Source organism: Spea bombifrons, chromosome 11 (assembly GCF_027358695.1).
Source record: "Spea bombifrons isolate aSpeBom1 chromosome 11, aSpeBom1.2.pri, whole genome shotgun sequence".
Classification (NCBI taxonomy): domain Eukaryota; kingdom Metazoa; phylum Chordata; class Amphibia; order Anura; family Pelobatidae; genus Spea; species Spea bombifrons.
In genome coordinates, this window is record NC_071097.1 from 8577717 (window position 1) to 8600180 (window position 22464).

Below are 22464 nucleotides of genomic sequence, written 5' to 3' on the forward strand. Positions count from 1 at the left end.
TTCTTCCCCCTGGTACAGAGTACCAGAGACTCTAAAGACTGTGTAGCTCAGACACAAATGTGGGACACTTGCATTTTAGAAGGGAGTTTATGTTTGGTTGTACTCTCCATCGGGTCAGGACTTCTATGACCAGTATTTACACCTGGAGCTGACAGCCAGCAGGTTTCAGCCAGAAGTCAGGGAACGTCCCGTGTTTACCATCCTTCTCACAGACTACAATAGCGACCCCCTACTGGCATGAGTGCAAATACTGAGCCATGTGCAAAGGAAGACCTGATGGAGAACTGTGTGGTTTGCGCTCTATTGTATGCAAGTTACCCCCTTGTTCTGTTTAAATACTGGTGTTTTACCAAATAAACCGAGTCCTGTTTTCCCCTCAACATGAGTGCGGTCTGATGCTTGGGGTGGGCTGCTATGATACTTTATTGTCCTTTTTAGGACAATAGTCATACTGTGTAGCTAAGCTTCGTCTAGCCACAGTGCCAATACAGCAGTGCAGCAGTATTCCCCCTTCTCTCTACAACACTGGTTCTGTCTTCCACTGAAGGGGTTAATCGCTAGTGTCCCGGCAGGAGGAAGCAACGTTTGGCTGGAGTGCCCAGTCGGGGTACAGAGCGTCCCATCACACCAAGGGAAGTGGGAGGTAGTGCACACGCAGGAGGCTCGATGTTCCTGCTTATCTGATACTCTGATGAGAAGCTCCTAAATGGGGCTTGACACCTTGTTTGCAGTCCTCCTAGCAAACTTCCGTGCATGGCTCCTCCTGATGACGTGGACATGCACTACGCGTTTCGCTGGTTGCTTTGTCAGGTGTGATCTCTGTCCTCCTCCTTAAGTAGATGTATGTATGTTTGGTAATATGAACTGCATAAGTCACGGAAATCCAAACATGCAGGGCAATAAATCGGCAAAGTGTCTCTTACTCCATCAATAAAACGCAAAACAATAACTTAAACTTATAGCATGCACATATACATATTTACCCAAACACGTGTAGATAGATACTAAAATAAGATGTATAAAAATCATATATAAAAATATTAAAAGAAACATCGTGATTTTAAATGGTTGTAGAAAGCGATCTATGATCTCGTCACCCAAACATTGTTGCTGTAATGTCTTGATGTCAAGGCATTCAACAACACTGAGGTCAGCAGCAGGAGCCCCATGTGACCCCTTCCCCAGAGATCAAGGTTCGCCATATATTCTATGGCAAGGGATGATTGATTTAAAGAGCTTGGGAGGCATTCAACAACACCAAAAACCCACCCAAGGACGCACTGAACTCCCCCTGCTGGTTGAATACAGGTTCCTACTTACACTCACTTCACTACTTCACTTACACTTCTGTGTCCCGCAGCTCCGCTTCAGTATCTTATCTTCTTGTTCTTCTCTTTTCTCTCTTCTTTCTATGACCGCATCTCTGCAGACATACCCTCCCAGGAAAAACTTCCGACAAAATGGATTGGAGGATCGGGGAGAGGACTTTACCGGACTCTCCATTTTGGTAGACGTTCACTGGGAAGTTATGCCTGCAGAGTTGCGGATGAAGAGCGAAGAAAGAAGAAAAGACCACCCTTTTTCTGTCACCTGAGCAAGGGGATGGGAGAGTAGGGGTTCAGCAGATTAACGTCCTAAAGGCGGGATCATATCTGTTCCACTTTTGTCCGGGATCACAAAATACTCAATAATATGACACACGCTGAGCTTGGTATAATTATGACACCAGGATCATCATAATTCTCTAGTCCCAGTGAACCCCCTTCCAAAATGCCAGTCCAAACTCCACACCTCTATCAGTTGGCAAAAGGTCCTGCTATGGTTGTGCCTGCATGACATGTTTGGTCTCCCAGCACATCGCAGGCAGTGGTGTAATATACTCTGGGGGCCCCAAGGTTATGCACCAAACATATTTTGTTATTTCTTCAATAATTTTACCCTGTGTCCATTGAAACTCTGTCTCCACCCCAGGGGGATGTAGCCAGGATTTCTGGCCCTTCACCCTTCTGGCTCCAAAGGAAAAGGTGTGAACAAATGTTAACGTAGCTGCTGTGGCCTCTTCCCAAGTGGATAGTTAAGAGTTACACTGAATTTAAACTGGAGGGAAACTACAAACGACATACCGAGTACCATTGTAGAAAGCAGGTAACCCACATAAGTACTTGCTTGCTTCACCTCCATCCTTACTATGAACCTGTACATGTTACTATGTCCTTTTCCCACAAATCTTACAATTACTGCAGCCTCTGCACCCATTGACAACCCCTCTACAGTCCACATATCACCATCCTGTCTATCACCAAACCGTAGTTTCTTCATACCCCAACAACACTAACCATGCTCAAGTGAAGGCATCTGTGAAGAACCGTGTCTGATCTTCACTGTTATTATTATTATTATTATATTTATTTATAACCTGTGGCTGCAGCGCCAACCTTCAAAGAGACAATCCTATAATCTGGCTGGGGCTCTTAATCAGCCAGCACGGCCCTGTCTGCCCAGACGGCACCCGCACTAGGTGGAGGAAACCCATTGTATTCCTTAATCTCCTCACCTGATCCATCCCCTGTATACTGATGGGATTTGTGATGGGATGTGGCTGATGGGATTGGGGGTTGGGTTTGGTGCTCATGTGTGCAACAAACTAACTGCTGTCCATGACCTTTTCATCTCTAACCTCCTTAAGTCTTCCTGCACTCACCAAAACATGGTTGACATCCTCAGACACAACCTCTCCTGCTGCTCTCTCTTACGGTGGCCTTCATTTCAGCCACACTCCCAGACCTGAAGAGAAACAGGGAGGTGATGTTGGTATTCTACTCTCTCCCCGCTGCACCTTTCAATGTCTACCGCCAATTCCCTCTCTCGTCTTTCGAAGTACACTCTGTCTGCCTTTTCTCCCCGATTGCGCTTCGCGTTGCAGTGATCTACCGGCCTCCTGGACCCACCTCAATTTTCTTTGATCACTTTGCTGCTTGGCTTTTCCACTTTCTTTCCTCCACCATCCCTACACTAATCCTAGGGGACTATAATATACCTATTGATGACCCATCCTCACCTGCTGCTTCCAAACTACTTTCACTCTCCTCCTCCCTCGGACTCTCACAATGGACTAACTCCCTGAGGCACCGTGGCGGTCATCAAATCGATCTAGTGTTCTCCCACCTTTGTTCCACATCTCATTTCTCTAACTCTCCCATCTGTCTATCTGATCACAGCCTGCTTACATTTAATCTCAATATACCACACACACCTTCCCTACCCAAGAAACCACCTCAAACCTATCGTAACATCTGCAACCTCAACACTCCACAGCTTACAGATACACTATGGCCACTCCTCTCAATTATATTCTCTGCCCAAGAGCTTGCCACCTACTTCCAAAACAAAATGGACATCATCAGGGATAACATCCTCCCCCACTGTGTCAATCATATGGTACCTCAACCTCCCTCCTCACCTGCTTCAGCCCAGTTACACCCTTTGAGGTTTCTAAGGTCCTGTTGTCCTCCCACCTCACCACCTGTCCCCTTGACCTTGCACCTTCACATCTCCTAACACCCCTCTCTAGTGTCCTTAGCTCAACCCTAACCCACATCTTTAATCTCTCCTTTTCCTCTGGCGTATTCCCATCCTGATTCAAACATGCCATCAACGCCCCCATCCTAAAGAAACCTTCCCTTGATCCAAACTACCGTCCAATTTCACTTCTCCCGCTAGATTCCAAACTGCTGGAACGATTAACCTACAATCAACTAACAAACTTTCTCTCTTCAAACTCTCTTCTTGACCCTCTACAATCTGATTTCCGTCCACAGCATTCAACAGTGACTGCATTCACTAAAATTACTAATTACCTCCTCGCAGCCAAAAAGAAAGGCCAATTCTCACTGGTTATTCTCTTGGCAGCCTTTGACACAGTCGACCACCCCCTCCTCCTACAAAGCCTCCATGCTCATGGCATCTGTGACATGGCTCTTTCATGACTTAAATCCTACTTTTCTAACCGTACTTTTAGTGTCTCATTTACTGGGACTTGCTCCTCTCCCCTACTGCTAACTATTGGTGTTCCTCAAGGATCAGTTCTTGGGCCTCTGCTATTCGCCATCTACACTTCTTCCCTCGCACAATTTATTTCTTCCTTTGGTTTCCAGTACTACCTATATGCAGATGACACCCTAATCTATATCTCTGCTCCTGACCTTCCCCCCTCTCTTCTAACTCCTTACTGAGTGTCTATCAGGAATTGGATCATGGATGGCGTCCAGTTACCTAAAGCTCAACATCTCTAAGACCAAACTTCCCACCATCTGTTCTGTCCACTTTTCCTGACATCTCTATTACCGTTGACAACACGGCTATCCAGCCAACAGACCAGGTTCGCTGCCTTGGTGAGGGATGAAGAAGAGAGCAGAGTCAAGGGTGCTTCACTCTGCTCTGTCCTTCATCCCTCACCAAATCCTGCCACCTGCACCTGAGAAACACCTCCCGTATCCGCCCTTTCCTCACAAGAGAAACCACCAAATTACTAATCCACTCCTTTGTGAAATCTCGCCTGGATTATTGCAACCCCCTGCTAACTGATCTCCTCTCACCGCTTCAATCCATCCTCAACACTGCAGCCAGATCACTTTTTCTCTGCCGCAGTTCCTCACCCGCTGCCCCACTATGCCAATCACTTCACTGGCTCCCCATACCCTCCAGAATCAATTTTAAACTTCTGACCTATAGAGCCCTCAAATACTCTGCACCACCTTGCATCTCTATCCTCCTATCCAAATACACCCCTACCCGGCCCCTTCGCTCATCTCACAATTTACTGTTGTTACCTCTTCCCACTCCCGTATTCAGGATTTCACCCACGCTGCACCCCTCCTGTGGAATTCCCTTCCCTGTGCACTTAGACTTTCTCCCTCGTACACAACCTTTAAAACCTCTCTGAAAACCCACCTGTTCAGGGAAGTGTACAACATTCCTTCCCAGTACTCCCAACCATCATCATAATCAAGCCATCCCAACAATCAACAGCTTCAACACATCAGCGGAACCAGATCAACTCATCTCCATCCAAGTAGTCCTCCCCTATTGTCTCACTTCCCTCTCAACCGACTAGATAGTAAGCTCACAAGAGCAGGGCCCTCTTCTCCTTTGCAGCAGTTTGTTATTGTATGCGTTTCTAAATTGTTCTTCTGACTGTAACAGCGCTGCAGAATCTGCCGGCGCTTTATAAATAAATGTAATATAATGAACTGATGTCTCGTACACGAAAACCCACCCCACAACTCACTGTAACTATGGCTCGCCCTTAAAATTAGAGCTGTATCTTCCCAAAAGAGTTAAAATATTAGTATTTGAAATATCCATGGGCGCAGACTGACCACATATTAAAATGAAGGGAAAAAATAGGTGGTATCTATGTACTTAAGACAGGGCTCGACAAATCCCTAGGTTTTGTCCTAGCGCCTAGGTTTTGTCAGCCTCTTACATCCAGAAAAAATTGTGGATGTAAGAGGCTGAGTCACCACACGGGGGCGCTGCTGCTGCTGCTGTCTGCCCAGGAGTCTGGGCAGACAGCACGGCCACTCAGAGCCCCCCTCCCCAGCCTGAGATCACTCCAACGGAGTGAGCCTGTAGGCTGAAAACGCGGTTGCTGCAAAACCAGCAATCGCGTTTTCAGCTGCCACAGGCAGCTTCAGGGAAGGGGGTTGTGTGTTGATTGGGTCCCCACACAAGTGTGGGGACCTGACACAACACCCCCCAGCTGCCTGATCGCTCCATGAGAGCGACAGTGCAGCGTTAACCCCTTCAATGTCGCGATCGTGGCATTTAGGGGTTAATTCCCGTTTTGTACGGGGCTCTGCTGGTGGTAGTCTGCATGGAAGCCCAGGCAGACCAGCAACAGCAAAAACGAGCCCCCACAAGCCCTTTGATGATTCCTGTAGGCATGGAAGCCTACAGCAGTCATCAAAGAGACTCCCCCTGCAATGGCTGGTCTATAGACCAGCAATTGAGTCCCAGCTGCCAGAGGCAGCTTCAGGGACAGGGGAGAGGGTTCTTTGGTCTCCCCATGAGTGTGGAGACCAGCCCCAACACCCCCCTGCTGCCTGATCGCTCCCTGAGAACGACAGTGCAGCGTTAACCCCTTCAATGCCACAATTGTGTATGACACATTCGTGGCATTGCAGGGGTTAACATTTGTCCCCACAAGCTTGTGGGGACTAAATATCAGTCAATGCTGTGCTCCAATGGAACATCAGCATTGAAAGGGTTAAAAAAAAAAATAATTAAAAAAAAAACAAAAAACAGCACTGACCTGAAAGTGTGAGTTTAGTAAGTGGGCTGATTATGATCAGATCACTCCTGACCAACTGTTAGTTTAAAAAAAATCCTGGCTCCTAACTTTTTTACCTGGCGCCTGGATTCACAACAAATTTGTCAAGCCCTGACTTAAGAGATGTTGCTTTAGGAGCTATGAATTCATACATGAAGTACAATTTGTGTGAAAAAAAAATACAAAAATAATTAATACCACAAACTTTGCATGGAAAAGGTTAAAATTTTAGCATTTGAAATACCTTGGGTGTCACAAAAACATTGGGTACTTTTTTTCCCCCCATTAGCTTTTGTTGACAAGTAAACAATTTTTCAAATAAATATTTTTTTTTAAATTTTTCACCACATCTTATGATAATATGGTATTTGAAGAAAGCTCTTCTTGTTCTGGGAAGAAAAAAAACCAATGTATAACTTTTGTGGGTACACTAAACAAATGGAAAGCAACCACTTACATATATGCCTCGACCACTTACAAATAGGCTTTAAAATTGTTCTACAGTGACAAGCAGAAATATGTTTTTTTGAAATCTGCAAAGTGTAACAGAATCAACACACAAAAAGAAATATCCACACAACACATGCACTCCACAAAGAGCTGGAGACTCCATGGTACTCACAATGAGTAAGACACATTGCAAGCCGCAGACAAAAAGCGTAGCACATGCAACATGAAGCGTAACACACATGCAGGCTTGTTATATGTGGGGCAACGTTGACGGTTATGGTCAGTTTGCATGCATGGAGGTGTGGATACCTGAAAATCAGTACCAAACCACACAACCAAAACCAGCTGGTGAGGCTGCCTTAAAGCTTAATCGCTGGACTTCCCAGTTTCACCTTGATGTTGTAATGTCACTTCCGGATTAGTGACCCAGGGAAAAGTTGCTGCAGTGATGTTGTGGGAGAGAGAGTCATTGTTTAAAAAAAAGATAATGCTCCTTCCAGCATGTTCCAAAATGTCTTTGTGACGGAGACCCGTAATCGTATAGATCTTCCTAGCCGCTGAAAGCTCAATTGCTCAAGGGATTAACCCTTCATATTCCCAAAGGCACTAGCCGAGACTTAGTGTAGGGGTAAAACAGAACTGACTTTATTAAAGACAGCACAGGTATTTGTGACTGCCACCGAGTGGTGCCCACCACGAGTTTAATGTAACCCTTAAAAGAACGAGGTGGTGGGACAAAGGATGTCCGTAGCGACACCGTTTCAATTGTCGGCAGGCGTCGCCGCAGTTCCTAGCCGCTGCACAGTTCCATGAATTTGTGGCTAAGTCCTGGTCAGGCACCAAGCAGAGGGCAGGTGGGATCCAACCAACATTAGGGGTATACAGGGTCCGTGAGCCTTTAATCCTTGGGAAAACCACAGGGATGGGTTGTAATACAGGAAAACAGGTATTGGGCCAAAATAACATAGGGTATAAAAAGATGGGCTGTCACAGCCCTGGTATGTCCCCTTTAGGATAACAAAACATTTTGGACAACGTTATGCTTCCAACTTTGTGGGAACAGTTTGGGGAAGGCCCTTTTCTATTCCAGCATGACTCTGCCCCAGTGCACAAAGCAAGATCCATAAAGACATGGTTGGATTAGTTTTAGTGTGGAAGAACGTGACTGGCCTGCACAAAGCCCTGACCTCCACCCCATTGAAAACCTTTGGGATGACTGGAACGGAGATTGCGGGCCAGGCCTTCTCATCCAACATAAGTGCCTGACCTCACAAACAGTCTACTGAATGGGCAAAAATTCCCAGAGAAACACTCCAAAATCTTGTCGAAAGCTTTCTCAGAAGAGAGGAAGCCGTTATAGCTGCAAAAGGGGGGGTATGTCAACTACATATTAATGTCTATGTACCATATTTGCTTGAATATAAGATTTTCTTCCAGAGCAAATATATATATAAAGAGGTCTGACTATAAGACTAAGATCCAGATCCCCCGCACCACTGCAAGGGACCTGGATCTAGGGCTGCAACTAACGATTATTTTCATAATCGATTAGTTGGTCAATTATTTTTTCGGTTAATCGGATAAAAAAAAAATAAAAAAAAAAATTTAACAAACAGGATGTTAAAAACAAACAGAATAAAGAAAAACTTCGCTTCTGCCCACCATTTCTGCTGGGGCTTCTATGATGGAGCACATGACCTTTCAGTTTTCAGTCATAGAAGTCCCGGCGGAAGTGCCGGGAAGAAGCGGAGGTTGTCTACGTGCAGCACGCACACGTCTACCGGCTGCCAGGGAGTCTGAAGCACGGGGGACAAGTCTCGGGATGCACTGGTAAGTCTGGGAGCAGAGTGGCATATAGAGGGTATAAGGCATATCAGGGGGGCAGAGTGGCATATAGGAGGGTATAAGGGATTTCTGGGGACAGAGTGGTATAGAAGGGGGTATAGGGCATATCTGGGAGCAGAGTGGTAAGCCTGGGGGCAGCTGTGCATAACTATGGGCAGATGTGCATAACTGTGGGCAGGCCGGCAGATAAAACGAAATGCATTTTCTCAGTTTTTATTAACCCCTTAATGGTATCTTAAGATACCATTATTTTTATCATATCTAATTTACTGATATTTTTAAAATTAAAAAAAGGACTTTCACTTTTATTTGAAAAATCTTTTACTCATCTGCCTATTTGTCCTGGTGTTTAGAAATACCCAATATTTTTATGTTTTTTTTGCTTTTTTTCTGCAGCTTATTGGGCAAGAATTCAGATTCCTTGGTGTCTAGTGGGGCAGCCGGTGGAGATCTGCACAGACAATCTTTGCTGCTGCTCCCGGCACTTCCGCTGGGGCTTCTATGAATGAGCACCGGAAAGTCATGTGACTCTGACATAGAAGCCCCAGAGAAAGTGCCGGCAGTGGCGGAGGTTGTCTGCGCGCATAACACAGATGTCCACTGGCTGCCAGAGAGGACCATTTGGGTCCCCTACAGCGCTGCGGGGGATCTGGATCTTAGGCTTGTAGTCAGACCTCTATTTGAGGTCTGATTAGGAGACGACCGTGAATATAAGACGATGGTTATTTTTCAGAGCATTTGCATAATGGAGCAAACCCTTTCCATGCACTAATTCTACCACCAGCCTTCGTCAAACTTTATGGTAGTAAGTTGTTTTTTCCCCTGCACACATTGTACTTCAGGTATGAATTTACCACTCCTGGTATATGTCACTGTCAAATAACACCCCAATATGTGTTCAGCAACATCTCCTGAGCACAATGATACCCAACATGCATGTGTTTGTTGGGTTGTTTGGAATTATTCAATTTTTCTTTTCTATTATTATTATTTTACTAATCACATTGTGATTAGGGGGCTGGGTTCCATTGACTTGCAGGGTTGAATGTAGTTCCTGCTACCTGGATAGACCCTCTGTGAACTCATTGATGCGACAGTTGGCGCTGCCATCTTGTTAGTGGCAGCATTGCCATTCACTGATGGCGCTTGTGGTTGCTCTTTGGAGCAATCACAAGGCGATCGGGGTAAGGGGAGGTCGATATCAAGGCATGTCAGCAAGACCGATTATGCTTAAGAAGCGATTGCCTGTTCTGTGTCAGACACAATGTTCTTTTATTTAGAAGAATGTATATTAGAGTGCTCACAGGCATGTCAGATAAGTATGCTATTCCTTTAATAAATAATCCCAATTAGACCTGGACTCAAGAGGGCAGCAGCAACACAGGACCTGTCATGGCTTCACCGTTCCACTAAGGTGATGGGTTTTATAAAGGCTGAAGGGACAACATAGGGGCTGGTGGGGACATGGCAGGAGCAGGTGGGCAAAATGCAGGCCCTGAGAGGACATGGTAAAGGATGGAGAGGACAATACAGGGGCTGGTGGGGACATGGCAGGAGCAGGTGAAGACAATACAAGGCCTGGGAGACATGATACAGGCTGGTGGGGACGAAACAGGGCCTGCAGGGACATGGTAGAGACTGGAGAGGGCAATAAAACTGCTGGTGGGATCAATACTGGGCCTGGGGGGGCATGGCAAGGGCTAATAGGGACATGGTAGGGGTTGGTGAAGACAAAATAGAGCCTATGGGACATGGCCAGGGCTGGCAATGATGTAAGCTTGGTGTAGGTTATTGTGAAAGGAAGATGATCTGTAGGCGATCTAGTGGAAAGGGAAAAAACACTATTATTGTATGCACAAGAGGATTTGATAGTAAGGTTACCGTAAGGTTATATGGTGGAAGAAACACAGTACCAATACCACATACTGGCCTAGACCATAAAGTTAATGGTACCTTCTCGTGTAAGTCATCCAATGTGGTATACCTCATATCTCTAGATTGTAAGCTCGTTTGAGCAGGGTCCTCATCACCTGTTGTCTCTGTTAGTCAATTTGTTATGTTACATGCTACTTGTCTTGTCTACCCTTTGTACAGCACTACGGAATTTGATAGCACTATATAAAACAATAATAATATGTGTTTGCTGCCCCAATTTCTGAATATACGTAAGTGAAACAGGCAGTAAGGAGGCAGATAAATTTAAATAAACATAATGTGAATGGAAAAAGGCCAGGCACACCTGTAGGAGACCACTTCTGCCAAAATAGGCATCAAAGATCTTTGGTTCACCATATTAATGGGAAATTTTACACATAGGTACATAGTCTGCGGCAGTCTACAACACCAAAAGAGACTGCTGGAGCTAAATGCTACTTTTTATACACACTAACAACACATTTGCATTTCCTTTTTGCATCAATATCTTGATTCACAATCTTGCTGTGACTGTCTCCATTTTTCTGTAAAAATATATGAGCAATTTCTGCTTCAAATGTGTAAGAAGTGACATAGATAGTCTTGAAAACTTGCAATTCATTATACTTCAGTTAACAATTATATATTTACTAATTGCTAGAATGCTACTAGATGGGTTACATAACAATGTAAAGATGGATTATTTGCACCCCTCCCATGAGATATTTAGGAGCCATTGGGCTGTCAGCTGGGGCTCCCATTAGAAAGTTTTCTCTCATTCTGTCTGCTTCATGCACCTCATGACAGGTAACCAAACCCAAGAGTGTTGTGTTCCCAATAAAGTGATCCCACACATAATAAAAATTATATCATGGAATGTGGCAGATCTTAACACCCCAATAAAAGGCTACAAAGTACTTCATTCATGTTAAGATCCCCCCTGAATATACTTATGCATAAAAAAGGGGGTGGCAATCCTGATAAATAAATCCCTGCCTCAGGTTATACATTCCTCTATATTGGACTCTGGTGAATGATACACAAATTAAGATGTTACAATTTATTAACCAAACAAATTCTTAGTGAGAAATGTGGAAATGCTTGCTAGTACTCCCTAGTAACGATAGTAGGTTAACACAATCTTAGAGACTGAACAGTACAGAACTTGACAAACTCACACTTCCATTTCAGGCATTCAAATTTCTCATCCAACGGTAAAGTGATATACACAGACATACATAAAGAGCACACTACTCAGGTTCTAGAATTGATTTCTCTTACCTAACCTACTGTCAGGTACAGTAGATATTACGCTAACTAACACATTGGGGCAGATTTGAGTTTGGGAGGGGGGCACTGATGCATTCCTGGGGAAACTCCTTGCCTGCCTGCCCAGTCCCCTCTTATCTCTCATCGGGGGGCACATGGTGACCGGAAAACCCTGTCTTGTCTGTCTTAAGCAGACTCCCATGAACTAGTCGGCTATGGGTGCTCTACATGGTCTGAAACGCTCCATACGCCTGCTCTTTTGAGGTTATACTATGCTTGTGGTAAGCAATAATTGGTGGTTATGGAGATGGAGCTTATTTAGGAACTCTGGTATTATTACCCATCTTTACCCAGCCGCGACTATGGAACTCAGCTACTGCGTGGACTATTCTTGAGGGTGTTTCCAACTCCATCACTCAGGGTCCCGACTTTGGATAAGGTCGCTTTTGGTAACATGACGTCCTTAAACCCTGAGCTCTCCTCTGGTACATCGGAATTGATGCCCCTCCCTTCGGGATCACCCCGAAATAGTGACTTTTGGTCGGGTGGGCATTGCTGGCCAAAGAACTGTATGGAGCCGCCAGGCTGTCTGGTAGTTGATGGGTCTGTCTTGTTATCGGGGTAAGCTTGCTATACTACAGTGCCACCGAGATTCCTGAGGAGCTGTGTTTCCTGGTGTCTTTGATGATATTTCCACCTGATGATTTAAGTTCTGTATCCCTGGTGGCTATGGGCAGAAGGAAGCAGCGTCTGTACCCAGTGGTGCAGGTTGTTCACGTCGCATATACACACACTCACAGACATTACTCCCCCCCCCCCTCAGTGGAGACCAGCCACGCTTCAGAGTAATCTACAAAGCTTTGTGGGATATTACATTGCTAGCACTGGAGCTATATTCAGTAGTGGCATCTATGACCAAATGTAAAAACCCATTATAACAAAGAGTTAAAAAAAAAAAAAAAACAGTTGTCCTTAAGGGGTTAATGGGCTTGTGTGCCCAGTCACAGGCTGCACATGAGCTTGTACACTACTGGTGAGAGGATTGCAGCTCTCAGACACCAAGTTAGTGTCTTTCAGTGCAATGACTGATAGAAATTTTTTTTAGAGGCGATTAAGTGCCTATTTTTTACTACCCCATGTGTTTTGTCATATATGTAATATTATCTCATGTCCTATTCTATTTTTTACCCGTTCTTTTGATATGAATGGGACAGTCTTTCATGGAGAGAGACTAATTGCCAGCGGTCCTGTCCAATGTAACAGTCCAACCAACGAAATGCCAATCTACTGCTTATTTTACAGTGGATACTTTACCTGGCTTGCGCATGTGCAGTAGTCAGGGTTTATATTAGGTGCGATGTCAGCGCTTAATATGAAAAATAGACAACTGCTCCAATGCCCTCAGCTTCCTACTATGGCCTTGATGTACACACACATAATTAGGGGTGTTGGATATTGTGAGTGCCATACTGCATGCTAGTTAAAGATATATAAAATTAAATCGTAAAATAACTCATGTAAACGAGGACATTTCTACATTTGTAACACACGCAATCTCACACATACTCATACCGGTAAAAAAAAAAAAAAAAAGATTTCTTACCTGCTATGATAGTTTGACTAAAGAATACAAACTTTGGAATACACAGCGTCATTGTCCCGCTTCCACAACTGCTTGGAGCTTCTCCTGAAAACGGGGGAGGGAGAGTAGGGAGGGACGCGCGGAGGCCCCGGGAGAGGAAAGAGTGCACAGAGATTTGTAAATCCCCATGATCACTACATCACTGTAGTAAAATAGCATAAATGCAGCATAGTGGATAAGAAATAAAATCTTCATCATACAACTGTGCTAGTGTGAGTTGTCTGAAAGACATACTTAACGTTATTTTTATCTATAGCTTCATTTTGCAGTAGTTGCTTAAACACTGAAAGTGAAACACGCCACAAAATAAACAGCATAGGGAGCATTACCACAGGAATTCTGAAACTTTCCTTCTACCTTAACAATGGCCCATAAAAGCACAGTAATCAATCAAGGACTGACCAGTGCCGGTATTACCCACACAGTCCATATGCACTTATGGAGAGAGTCCTTTCGGCGAGGATCCGAGCACACTACTTCTTTAAAGCATGAAAGGCAGTACATCTCTGAAGTAGTAAATGTTTTTACGTCGGTGACATGAATACTATTTTTTTTAAAAAAAAAATGCATTTAAGAGGATTTAACATAAGGCATATGTTAGGGAACTATGAAAGATAGACTAGACTGTCAGGTCTTATGGTTATTATTTATGGTTATTTATTTTCAGCATGCCGTAAAGGCAGCTAACATGAGGCTCACTACTAAAGTAAATTGTGCTGGCAGATGTCCGGATCATGAACGAATCGTTCTTTTGATCTGATTATTTTCAGTGATCCGGATGAATCGGTTCAGTAGACTGAACGATTCATTTGTAACAGTTCAGTCTGTGAATCATGAACTACAGTTGTAACCTGATCCTAGAGTGAGTCATCTGGAGAGCACTCAGACACAGACCCTGGGATCAGGTTACAGCTCATTAATTCACAGAGTAACGATGACTCAGATTCAGAGAGTCGTTCAAAGATTAGAGTCTTTCAGAGATTCGAATCATTCAGAGAAAATGACTGACACCATACTTTTATAAATAAATACATTAATAATCTTCACTGCCCCCAGGATTTAGATTCCCCTTAGTTTGCCCCCTTTACCTCTAACTGCACCTTAAGTTAACTTTATTAAATTAAATTAACCCTCAGTTCTCAGCATTAAATTAACCCTAAAGACCCCATTAACTGCCCCTAAATTAACCCTAAACACCCCATTAACCATAACTGCCCCTAGATTAACCTTAAACACCCCATTAACCATAACTGCCCCTAGATTAACCCTAAACACTCCATCAACCATAACTGTCCCTAAATTAACCCTAAACACCCCATTAACCATAACTGCCCTTAAATTAACACTAAAGACCCCATCAACCATGACTGCCCTTAAATGAACCCTAAAGACCCCATCAACCATTACTGCCCCTAAATTAACCCTAAACATCCCATTGACCATAACTTCCCCTAAATTAACCACCTGAGTATATGATTTTCCACGTGCAGACATATGGAGGAAGAGTATGTAAATCAACAATGAAGGAGCGTTGGTGGTCCACAGTGTTGTAATCAGTGAGTTAAGCAGCTACACAATCATCTCCACCTTGATGGAACTAGATGCTGCTTCCGCAGGCACCACTAGCCATTTGTAGTGAACAGATGGTACTGGTAGAGTTGATAGCCTCCTGCAGGAAGATTCCAATGCAAGGGCTGTCCGGAACCAATCTAGCTTTCCTTGGCCAAATCCAGCACAGGAGATTGAGGATGAGCTGATGGACTGAATAGCGATGACAGACAGGGAGAATACTGGTGATGCAGGGTTATACAGGAGCATTTCATCCAGTGGTAGCTTGGCTATTCTCTTCTAAGTCATTAAACTATTTAATGACATAAATGGCTACTTGCAGGATTTTGAGTACCACTACAACATTATCCCCATGATTCAGTACACCTGGTAGGGAAACTTACTGGCGTTACAGAGGCCTATTGGGTCATACCTTATCACTGCAGTGGCGAGGTAAAGCAAAAAAGCCTGGCTTGCTGTGACCTCTGATTTGGTGAGCTTACTCTAACTGCATTCGGAGCTCTTGCGCACACACACTCAATTACTGTAGTCAACTTCTCCTCTTTGAGCACCTTTATGAGAACCACCCAACTGACCTTAATAACTTGGTCTATAACCTAGCACCTTAGACTATATATATGTATATATATATATATGCATTCCTACTATATATTAAGCCAGACACTGAAGTGGAAGGCCTACACCACATTAATGTTTGGATTAGTATATAGTGACAAGGGTTATGCTGCATCGCTCTCAATGTCTGACTCAATGAATAGTGATAGGGATTATGCTGTACCACCGTCAATGTTTGCCTCAGTATTTAATTATAACAGTTATGCTGTACCCCCGTCAATGTTTGCCTCAGCATATAATGATAACAGTTATGCTGTACCCTCATCTGCCACTTGCACTCCCAGTCCCCAACTCTGTCTAAATTCTCCTGCAAAGAAGAGACTTCAATATTAGTCTGAATTAGGGCTGCAACTAACAAATATTTTCATGATCAATTAGTTGGCCGGTTATTTTTTCGATTAATCGGATAAAAATGTTTCATTTATTTAAAATAATTTAATAAACAAACAGGATGTTAAAAACAAACAGCAGAATGAAAAAAAAACTTTGAGAAAAACGCATTTCTTATTTTCATTTCCCAACCTGCCCCCCCAGTTATGCATGTAAGGACTTACCTGCCTCTCAGGTCCCAATCCATGGCTGCTCCCATGCCACGTCACGCCTCCATTTCAGGCGGCTTCCCGCCACCTGTAATGTGCTCTTTACACACCTCGGGTAACCTCTACATGCAGGAAACGCCTCCATCTCTCCCTATTTAAACCTGGGACTTCCACTTCTGGGTCACCCTTGGTTCTGCACCAAATTGATAATTCTGGACCGAAACTGAAAACTCAGGATTCATTTGGCCGAAACCGAACCAAAAACGAAAATGACCCCCCCTCCTTAAAAAAATAACCACACTTTTATTAAAAGTAACACCAAAATGGGGAAAAAAATGCAATAACAATATTAATATATATATATATATATATATATATACACTGCTATCATGCCCAGGCACCCAGTACATGCTAGAACCTGGGCAAATAATACCAAGCGCGTGGATATGGCGGCAGCAATAGCTGGTGCATAGTGATGAGGGAGTAGTAAAGCGAAGTGACAGACCTTGTGCTCCCACTGCAGGATACAGGATGAAGGAAGAAGGATGGTGGATGGTGGAAGAGGTAAGAGATGGGGTGTTAGGGCAGTGTATGTGTATGTGTGTGTTTGTAGGCTTGTGTATGTAAGAGCACTATATGTATTGGTTAGCTGGTGTGTAAACGCAGTGTATGTGTATATGTGTGTGTAAGGGCAGTGTATATGTGTGTGTAAGGGCAGTGTATATGTTTGTGTTTAAGGGCAGTGTACATGTATGTGTGTGTGTAAGGGCAGTGTACATGTATGTGTGTAAGAGCAGTGTACGTGTATATATGTGTGCGTAAGGGCAGTGTACGTGTATATGTGTGTGTGTGTAAGGGCAGTGTATGTGTATGTGTGTGTCTAAGGGCAGTGATGTGTATATGTGAGTGTGTAAGGGCAGTGTACGTGTATGTGTGTGTTTATGTTCAGGTGTGTGTAAGGACAGTGTACGTGTATAAGTGTGTGTGTAAGGGCAGTGTGTACATATGTGTGTGTGTGCAGGGCCGGCCGAAGACTTAACGCCGCCTGGGGCGAAGTTTAAAACGCCGCATTTTAAACTTCGCCGACGCCATAATCTACGTTACCCCCCCCGGTACTTACCTTTAAACAGTCCTGCGGCGAGTCTCCCTGCTCTGCCACGGTGCCGGCTTGTAATGCTGAGCGCCGGAAATTGACGTCACTTCCGGCGCTCTGCATTACAAGCCGGCACCGGGACCGAACAGGGAGACTCGCCGCAGAGGAGAGAGAGAGAGGGGCGCCGAGCGGGTAAGCGAAAACCACTCGGTGCCCCTCTCTCTCTCCTCCGCTTCAAAAAAAAAAAAAAAAAAAAAGCGCTTGGGGCGGCAAAGTGCCGCCCCTTCTAAAGTGCCGCCTGGGGCAATTGCCCCAGTCTGCCCCATTATAGGGCCGGCCCTGTGTGTGTGTGTGTAAGGGCACTGTACGTGTATATATGTGTGTGTAAGGGCAGTGTATGTGTATATGTGTGTGTGTGTGTAAGGGCAGTGTACATGTTTATGTGTGTAAGGGCACTGTACGTGTATGTGTGTGTCTAAGGGCAGTGTACATGTATATGTGTGTGTAAGGGCAGTGTACGTGCATGTGTGTGTCTAAGGGCAGTGTATGTGTATATGTGTGTGTAAAGGCAGTGTATGTGTATACGCGTGTTTATGGGCAGGTGTGTGTAAGGGCAGTGTACATGTATGTGTGTGTGTGTGAAAGGGCAGTGTGCGTGTATGTGTGTGTGAGGGCAGTGTATGTGTATATGTGAGTTTATGGGCGGGTGTGTGTAAGTGCAGTGTATGTGTATATGTGTGTTTATGGGCAGGTGTGTGTGTAAGGGCAGTGTATATGTGTGTGTAAAGACAGTGAATGTGTATATGTGTGTTTATGGGCAGGTGTGTGTAAGGGTCCTGGGAGGGAGACTAACATTAGCCTTTTTCATTTAAAAAAATCTCTGCTGCTGTAGACTACTCTTCCAATGATGCTCAGCCAGCATTATGGTGGACACCTGGCTGGCTGAGAATCTTGGGAATTTTTGTTCACAGCTAGCATCTGCAGCTTTACTGTTGCTGCATTTCTCATGACGCTCAGCCAGCATCATGGAAGTAGTATGTCTGGCTGAGCCTCATGGGAATTCAATTCAATGTGTTGGTTATTTTTAATATGCATGAGTGCTGCCAAAAACGAAGCACGTTTTAAGTGGCGATGCAAGCGCGACATTGTAAAGCGCAATTGCTTGTGTCAGTGAGTTCTGCAAGATTTAAAAAAAAAAAAAAAAAAAAGTGTCCCTCTTTCATATTTTTAAATGTTGTGAGGTATTGCAGGCTTTGTTGGCATCTTTGTATGCCATAAATGACACTGCTGACTTCGCATTTATAGGTATATATTGGGATTTGTCATTTTTCAATCTGGGCTTAAAGGTATTCCATTTGTCCTCTCTGTTTAGTCCAGAGAACAATCTATCCCAATCTATACATTCCATAGTTGACCTTAGCATGTCAAAGTTTGCCCTTCTGAAATTGAATGTTTGGGTAGAGTAGTTACTCATTTGCTTTTTGGAATTAATCTCAAATAAAAACAATGTTATGGTAACTATTCCCCAGGTGTTCTTTTTTTTTTTTTTGGAAGCCCGAGGTGCGTGCTCCTTTGGTGCCGCATTCTGTCCACAAGGCAGCAGAAGCCAGACTACGATACCGAGTTCCCTCACGGAGAACTCAGACAAATTCCAACCCCCCCCCCATGGGAGGGTCGGATCTTGAGTCTCACCCCGAAGAGTGAGACTCCTTGCTGGCCTTCTTGAAGAGAGGAAAGGGCCAGAAGGCTCCAATCCTCCTCCAGCAAAGTCCAGACTTCACTGCCTCCTAAAAAGAAAAACAGTGTCCAAAACGTGGTTACAAAACGTGTGCCGTAGAGTAGTGGGGGCCAAGCCGTGAATTTCAAGCCGTGGAAGGCCGCCAGTGGAAACGTGCGCTCACCGTGTGCAGTGGCATGCAATACCACACACGGTGACTCCGGCATTTCTGCCAGGGCAATTTCACCTCGGGTTCCATTGCTTTCCCGAACCCTAAGGCCAGAGGATCAGTGTCACCCCTCCCCACCACAAGAGAGACTACACTTGATCTTAGCCAAAAGGCCGAGAAGCGATTGGTAACTATTCCCCAGGTGTTCTCTTACTTTGATATTTGAGATAAGTTCCTCATTGTTAGTTACTACCAGATCCAGACAAGCATCCATTCTGGTTGGGGTGTCTACTAATTGGTCATTAAGCAGGTTCAGAAACTTGCTGCCCTCAGCAGAACTAGTTCCACTATTCCAATCCATATCTGGGTAATTAAAACTTCATTCCTATTTGCAGCCTTTTCACTTTAAAATAGCAGCTGATCCTCCCCTACATTGCTAATGTTTGGTGACTAGTAGCATACACCTACAAGTAGTGTGCAACTCTTTTTACTATCTAGGCTACTCCCCACCCACAGTGGAGATTAGCCTGGATTACTATTGTCACCAGGTACACCTTCCTTAATACTGGGCTTTAGTTTAGGGTTTGCATTTAAACAAATCCCCTTACGTATTCTAGTTACTCTGCCCCTTCTAAAAAGCAACTAACCTTGTAAATTAACTGACCAGTCATGCATACCATCCCACTACATTTCAGTGATACCGATCATAATCATTCCTCACTTACCAGTATTTCCAGCTCACCCATTTTGTTTGCCAAGCTTCTTGCATTTGCTAAAAGACATTTAAGGTTACTCCCCGATTGTGGTTCATCAGTTGACAAATACTTAATGTGACGGACTCTGTAGAGACGGATGGTCTCTGCCGTCAATAGTTCCAGCGATCTCCTATGGTCCCCTCGGTATACTCCAGACTTCCAGTAATCAAGTAGTTACACTCCACGATGAAGTGTCCCTTGTCCCCAAATCACAGACACAGACACGGTTTTAGGCTTGAACAAGTAAGAATCTCCTTTATTGTACACCAAACACCAACTTTATACCTGAGACGATCTTGAAAAGAACAATACATAAATACATTAGCTTAAACACTTTAACTGGCACCAATCAGGAGAGAGCTGGAACAGGGAGCAACCAATCACAGTGCAGGGGGTGTGGTCAGGGGCAGCCCATGTCCTATTAACTTAGGGGCCAATCAAAAGGGGAGCTACCCTCCCTACCACATATGGATTTCCGGGGGTGTGGCTGTAGCAACCAATAGGGACAGTGCGTACCTAACAGACCCCTACAATCTTGCCACAGATGCTCCTGTGACACTTCATGACTGCAGGTTTTGTACTATGTAGCTCCATATTGTCTATGTTGACCCTACCACTGCTCTCACCCCCTTTTCCCATAGCTAGACCCCCTTCCCAGTCTACTCTAGCTAGCACTTAATTTCTATCTTTATCCTCCCCCAGAACCTAGTTTAAAAGACCCTGAATTCCTCTAGCCATCCTCTCCTCTAGCACTGCAACCCCCTCTTAATTGAGGTGCAGTCCATCCCTGCTGTAGAGTCTGTAATCGACTGCAAGGTCACCTGTGACACGTCAGCAAGGTCACCTTTGAAACAATTAAGGGCTCGACCACAGGCCGTTATGCACGCCAGGGAAGGCCCAACTATTACCAAGAATCATCTTCTATTGGTTATATTGAAGAGCCAGAAATAACACCCCTCAATTATTATTATTATTATTATCTTTTATTTATATAGCGCCAACAGTTTACGCAGCGCTTAATACAATACATAAATTCAAGGGGTATGACAAGACAAGAATTGACAGACTAAGACAAACCGATACATTAGGTGGAGAGAGCCCTGCTCGCAAGCTTACAATCTTGAGGGAATGGGGTGACAAACATAAGGCACAGAGACGGGTGAGAGGTAGTGTGGTGGTTGTATCAATGACAATGAAGTTCTAGCAGCTAAGATGGTATGCTTCTCTGAAGAAGTCAGTTTTGAGATGTTTCTTGAATGTTGGGAGGGAGGGTGAAAGCTGAAGGTTCGTTGGGAGTAGATTCCAGAGATATGGGGCAGCTTGAGTGAAATCTTGTAGACGGGAAAAGGAAGAGGTGATAAGTGAGGAGGAGAGCCTTAGCCCATGGGAAGAACGTAGGGATTGAGTAGGAGAGTATTTGCTTATGAGGGCAGAGATCCATGGAGGAACAGTATTATGCATGACCTTATATATTAATATATTGTTCCCAAAAATACTGGGGGTTGAGGGCAATGAGATCCTCTTAGCATACCAACAAGGGGTAACAAGGGCAAAAAGCCTTTTGTGGCCAGGACTCACAATGTCACAATGTCTGATGGTTTTGTCAGATCTGTGAGACCTGCCAGAAAATAGGTGAGACGACTGCTCGGCATTCCTACACTCACTACCTGTAGTTAACTAGAAGTTCCAGAAGGTAGCAGTGGACATTACCAAAAGCCAGTCATATGGGTAAGACATATATGCCACTTGGTCCAGAAACTGTAGCCCTGTAAAATGTTTCTTCTGAGACAGCTGTGGATGCCAAAATCAAAATATTTACAAAGATGGGTTGTCCGTGGACAATATTGTCTGGGACATCAGTTTATGTCGATCTAGCCCAACAAAGTTGTGTCTCTGTGGCGTACGGCCTATTCAGACCTCCTCTTACCACCACCAGTCTCTGTGAATGATTTAATGGAACCTTGACATATTTGTATTCATAGCAGAACATGCTGATTGGGAAATATTCTTGCTGGACCTGCTATTTCCATATTGGGAAGTGCCCCATGTATCTACTGGCTTCTCCCTCTTAGAATTTTTGTATGGGTGGAAAGTGTACGGTCAGCTGGATAAGGGAATACTGGGAGCAACAGTGTGAATCAGAGAAAACCCCGGTTGCCTTTATATATTGAAACAGAGAGAACAACAACTAATACGTTTAGTGTACCAAAACCTCCATGCAGCCACGACCAAACAAAAGGTCTGGTTTGACTCAAAAGCTAAGGATTGTGAATACTGATTCCTGAGTACTGAGTGTTACAAATTCCAGGCCGCTTGGGGAGGACCATACACAATATTCTCATTGCTTATTCATTTTCATCACAGATACTCATTCATTCTCAAATACTCATTAATTCACTCATTCCCAGATACTCATTCCCTCATTTCACAGATACTCATTCATTCACTCAATCACGCATACTCATTCATGCGACACTCCCCCACCCCTTTACCTGAACTGCAGAACTATCTGTGCCACTCACAGACATCCACAGGTGCCGCTGCTCCCCTCTGTGT

The 22464-nt window shown here is 44.4% G+C and overlaps 1 protein-coding gene and 1 pseudogene across 1 annotated transcript in view; both read right to left on the minus strand.

Moving 5' to 3' along the window:
* Positions 1 to 13531, minus strand: part of VSTM4 (V-set and transmembrane domain containing 4) — a 64746-nt gene extending 51215 nt beyond the window's left edge. The window contains exon 1 of the mRNA XM_053449838.1: positions 13413 to 13531. Within this exon, the coding sequence (XP_053305813.1) occupies positions 13413 to 13464 (52 nt within the window). The 5' untranslated portion in view covers positions 13465 to 13531. The remainder of the gene's footprint in view (positions 1 to 13412) is intronic.
* A 5627-nt stretch (positions 13532 to 19158) lies between these two features.
* On the minus strand, positions 19159 to 19338 carry LOC128469524 (uncharacterized; annotated as a pseudogene).
* Positions 19339 to 22464: the final 3126 nt, after the last annotated feature.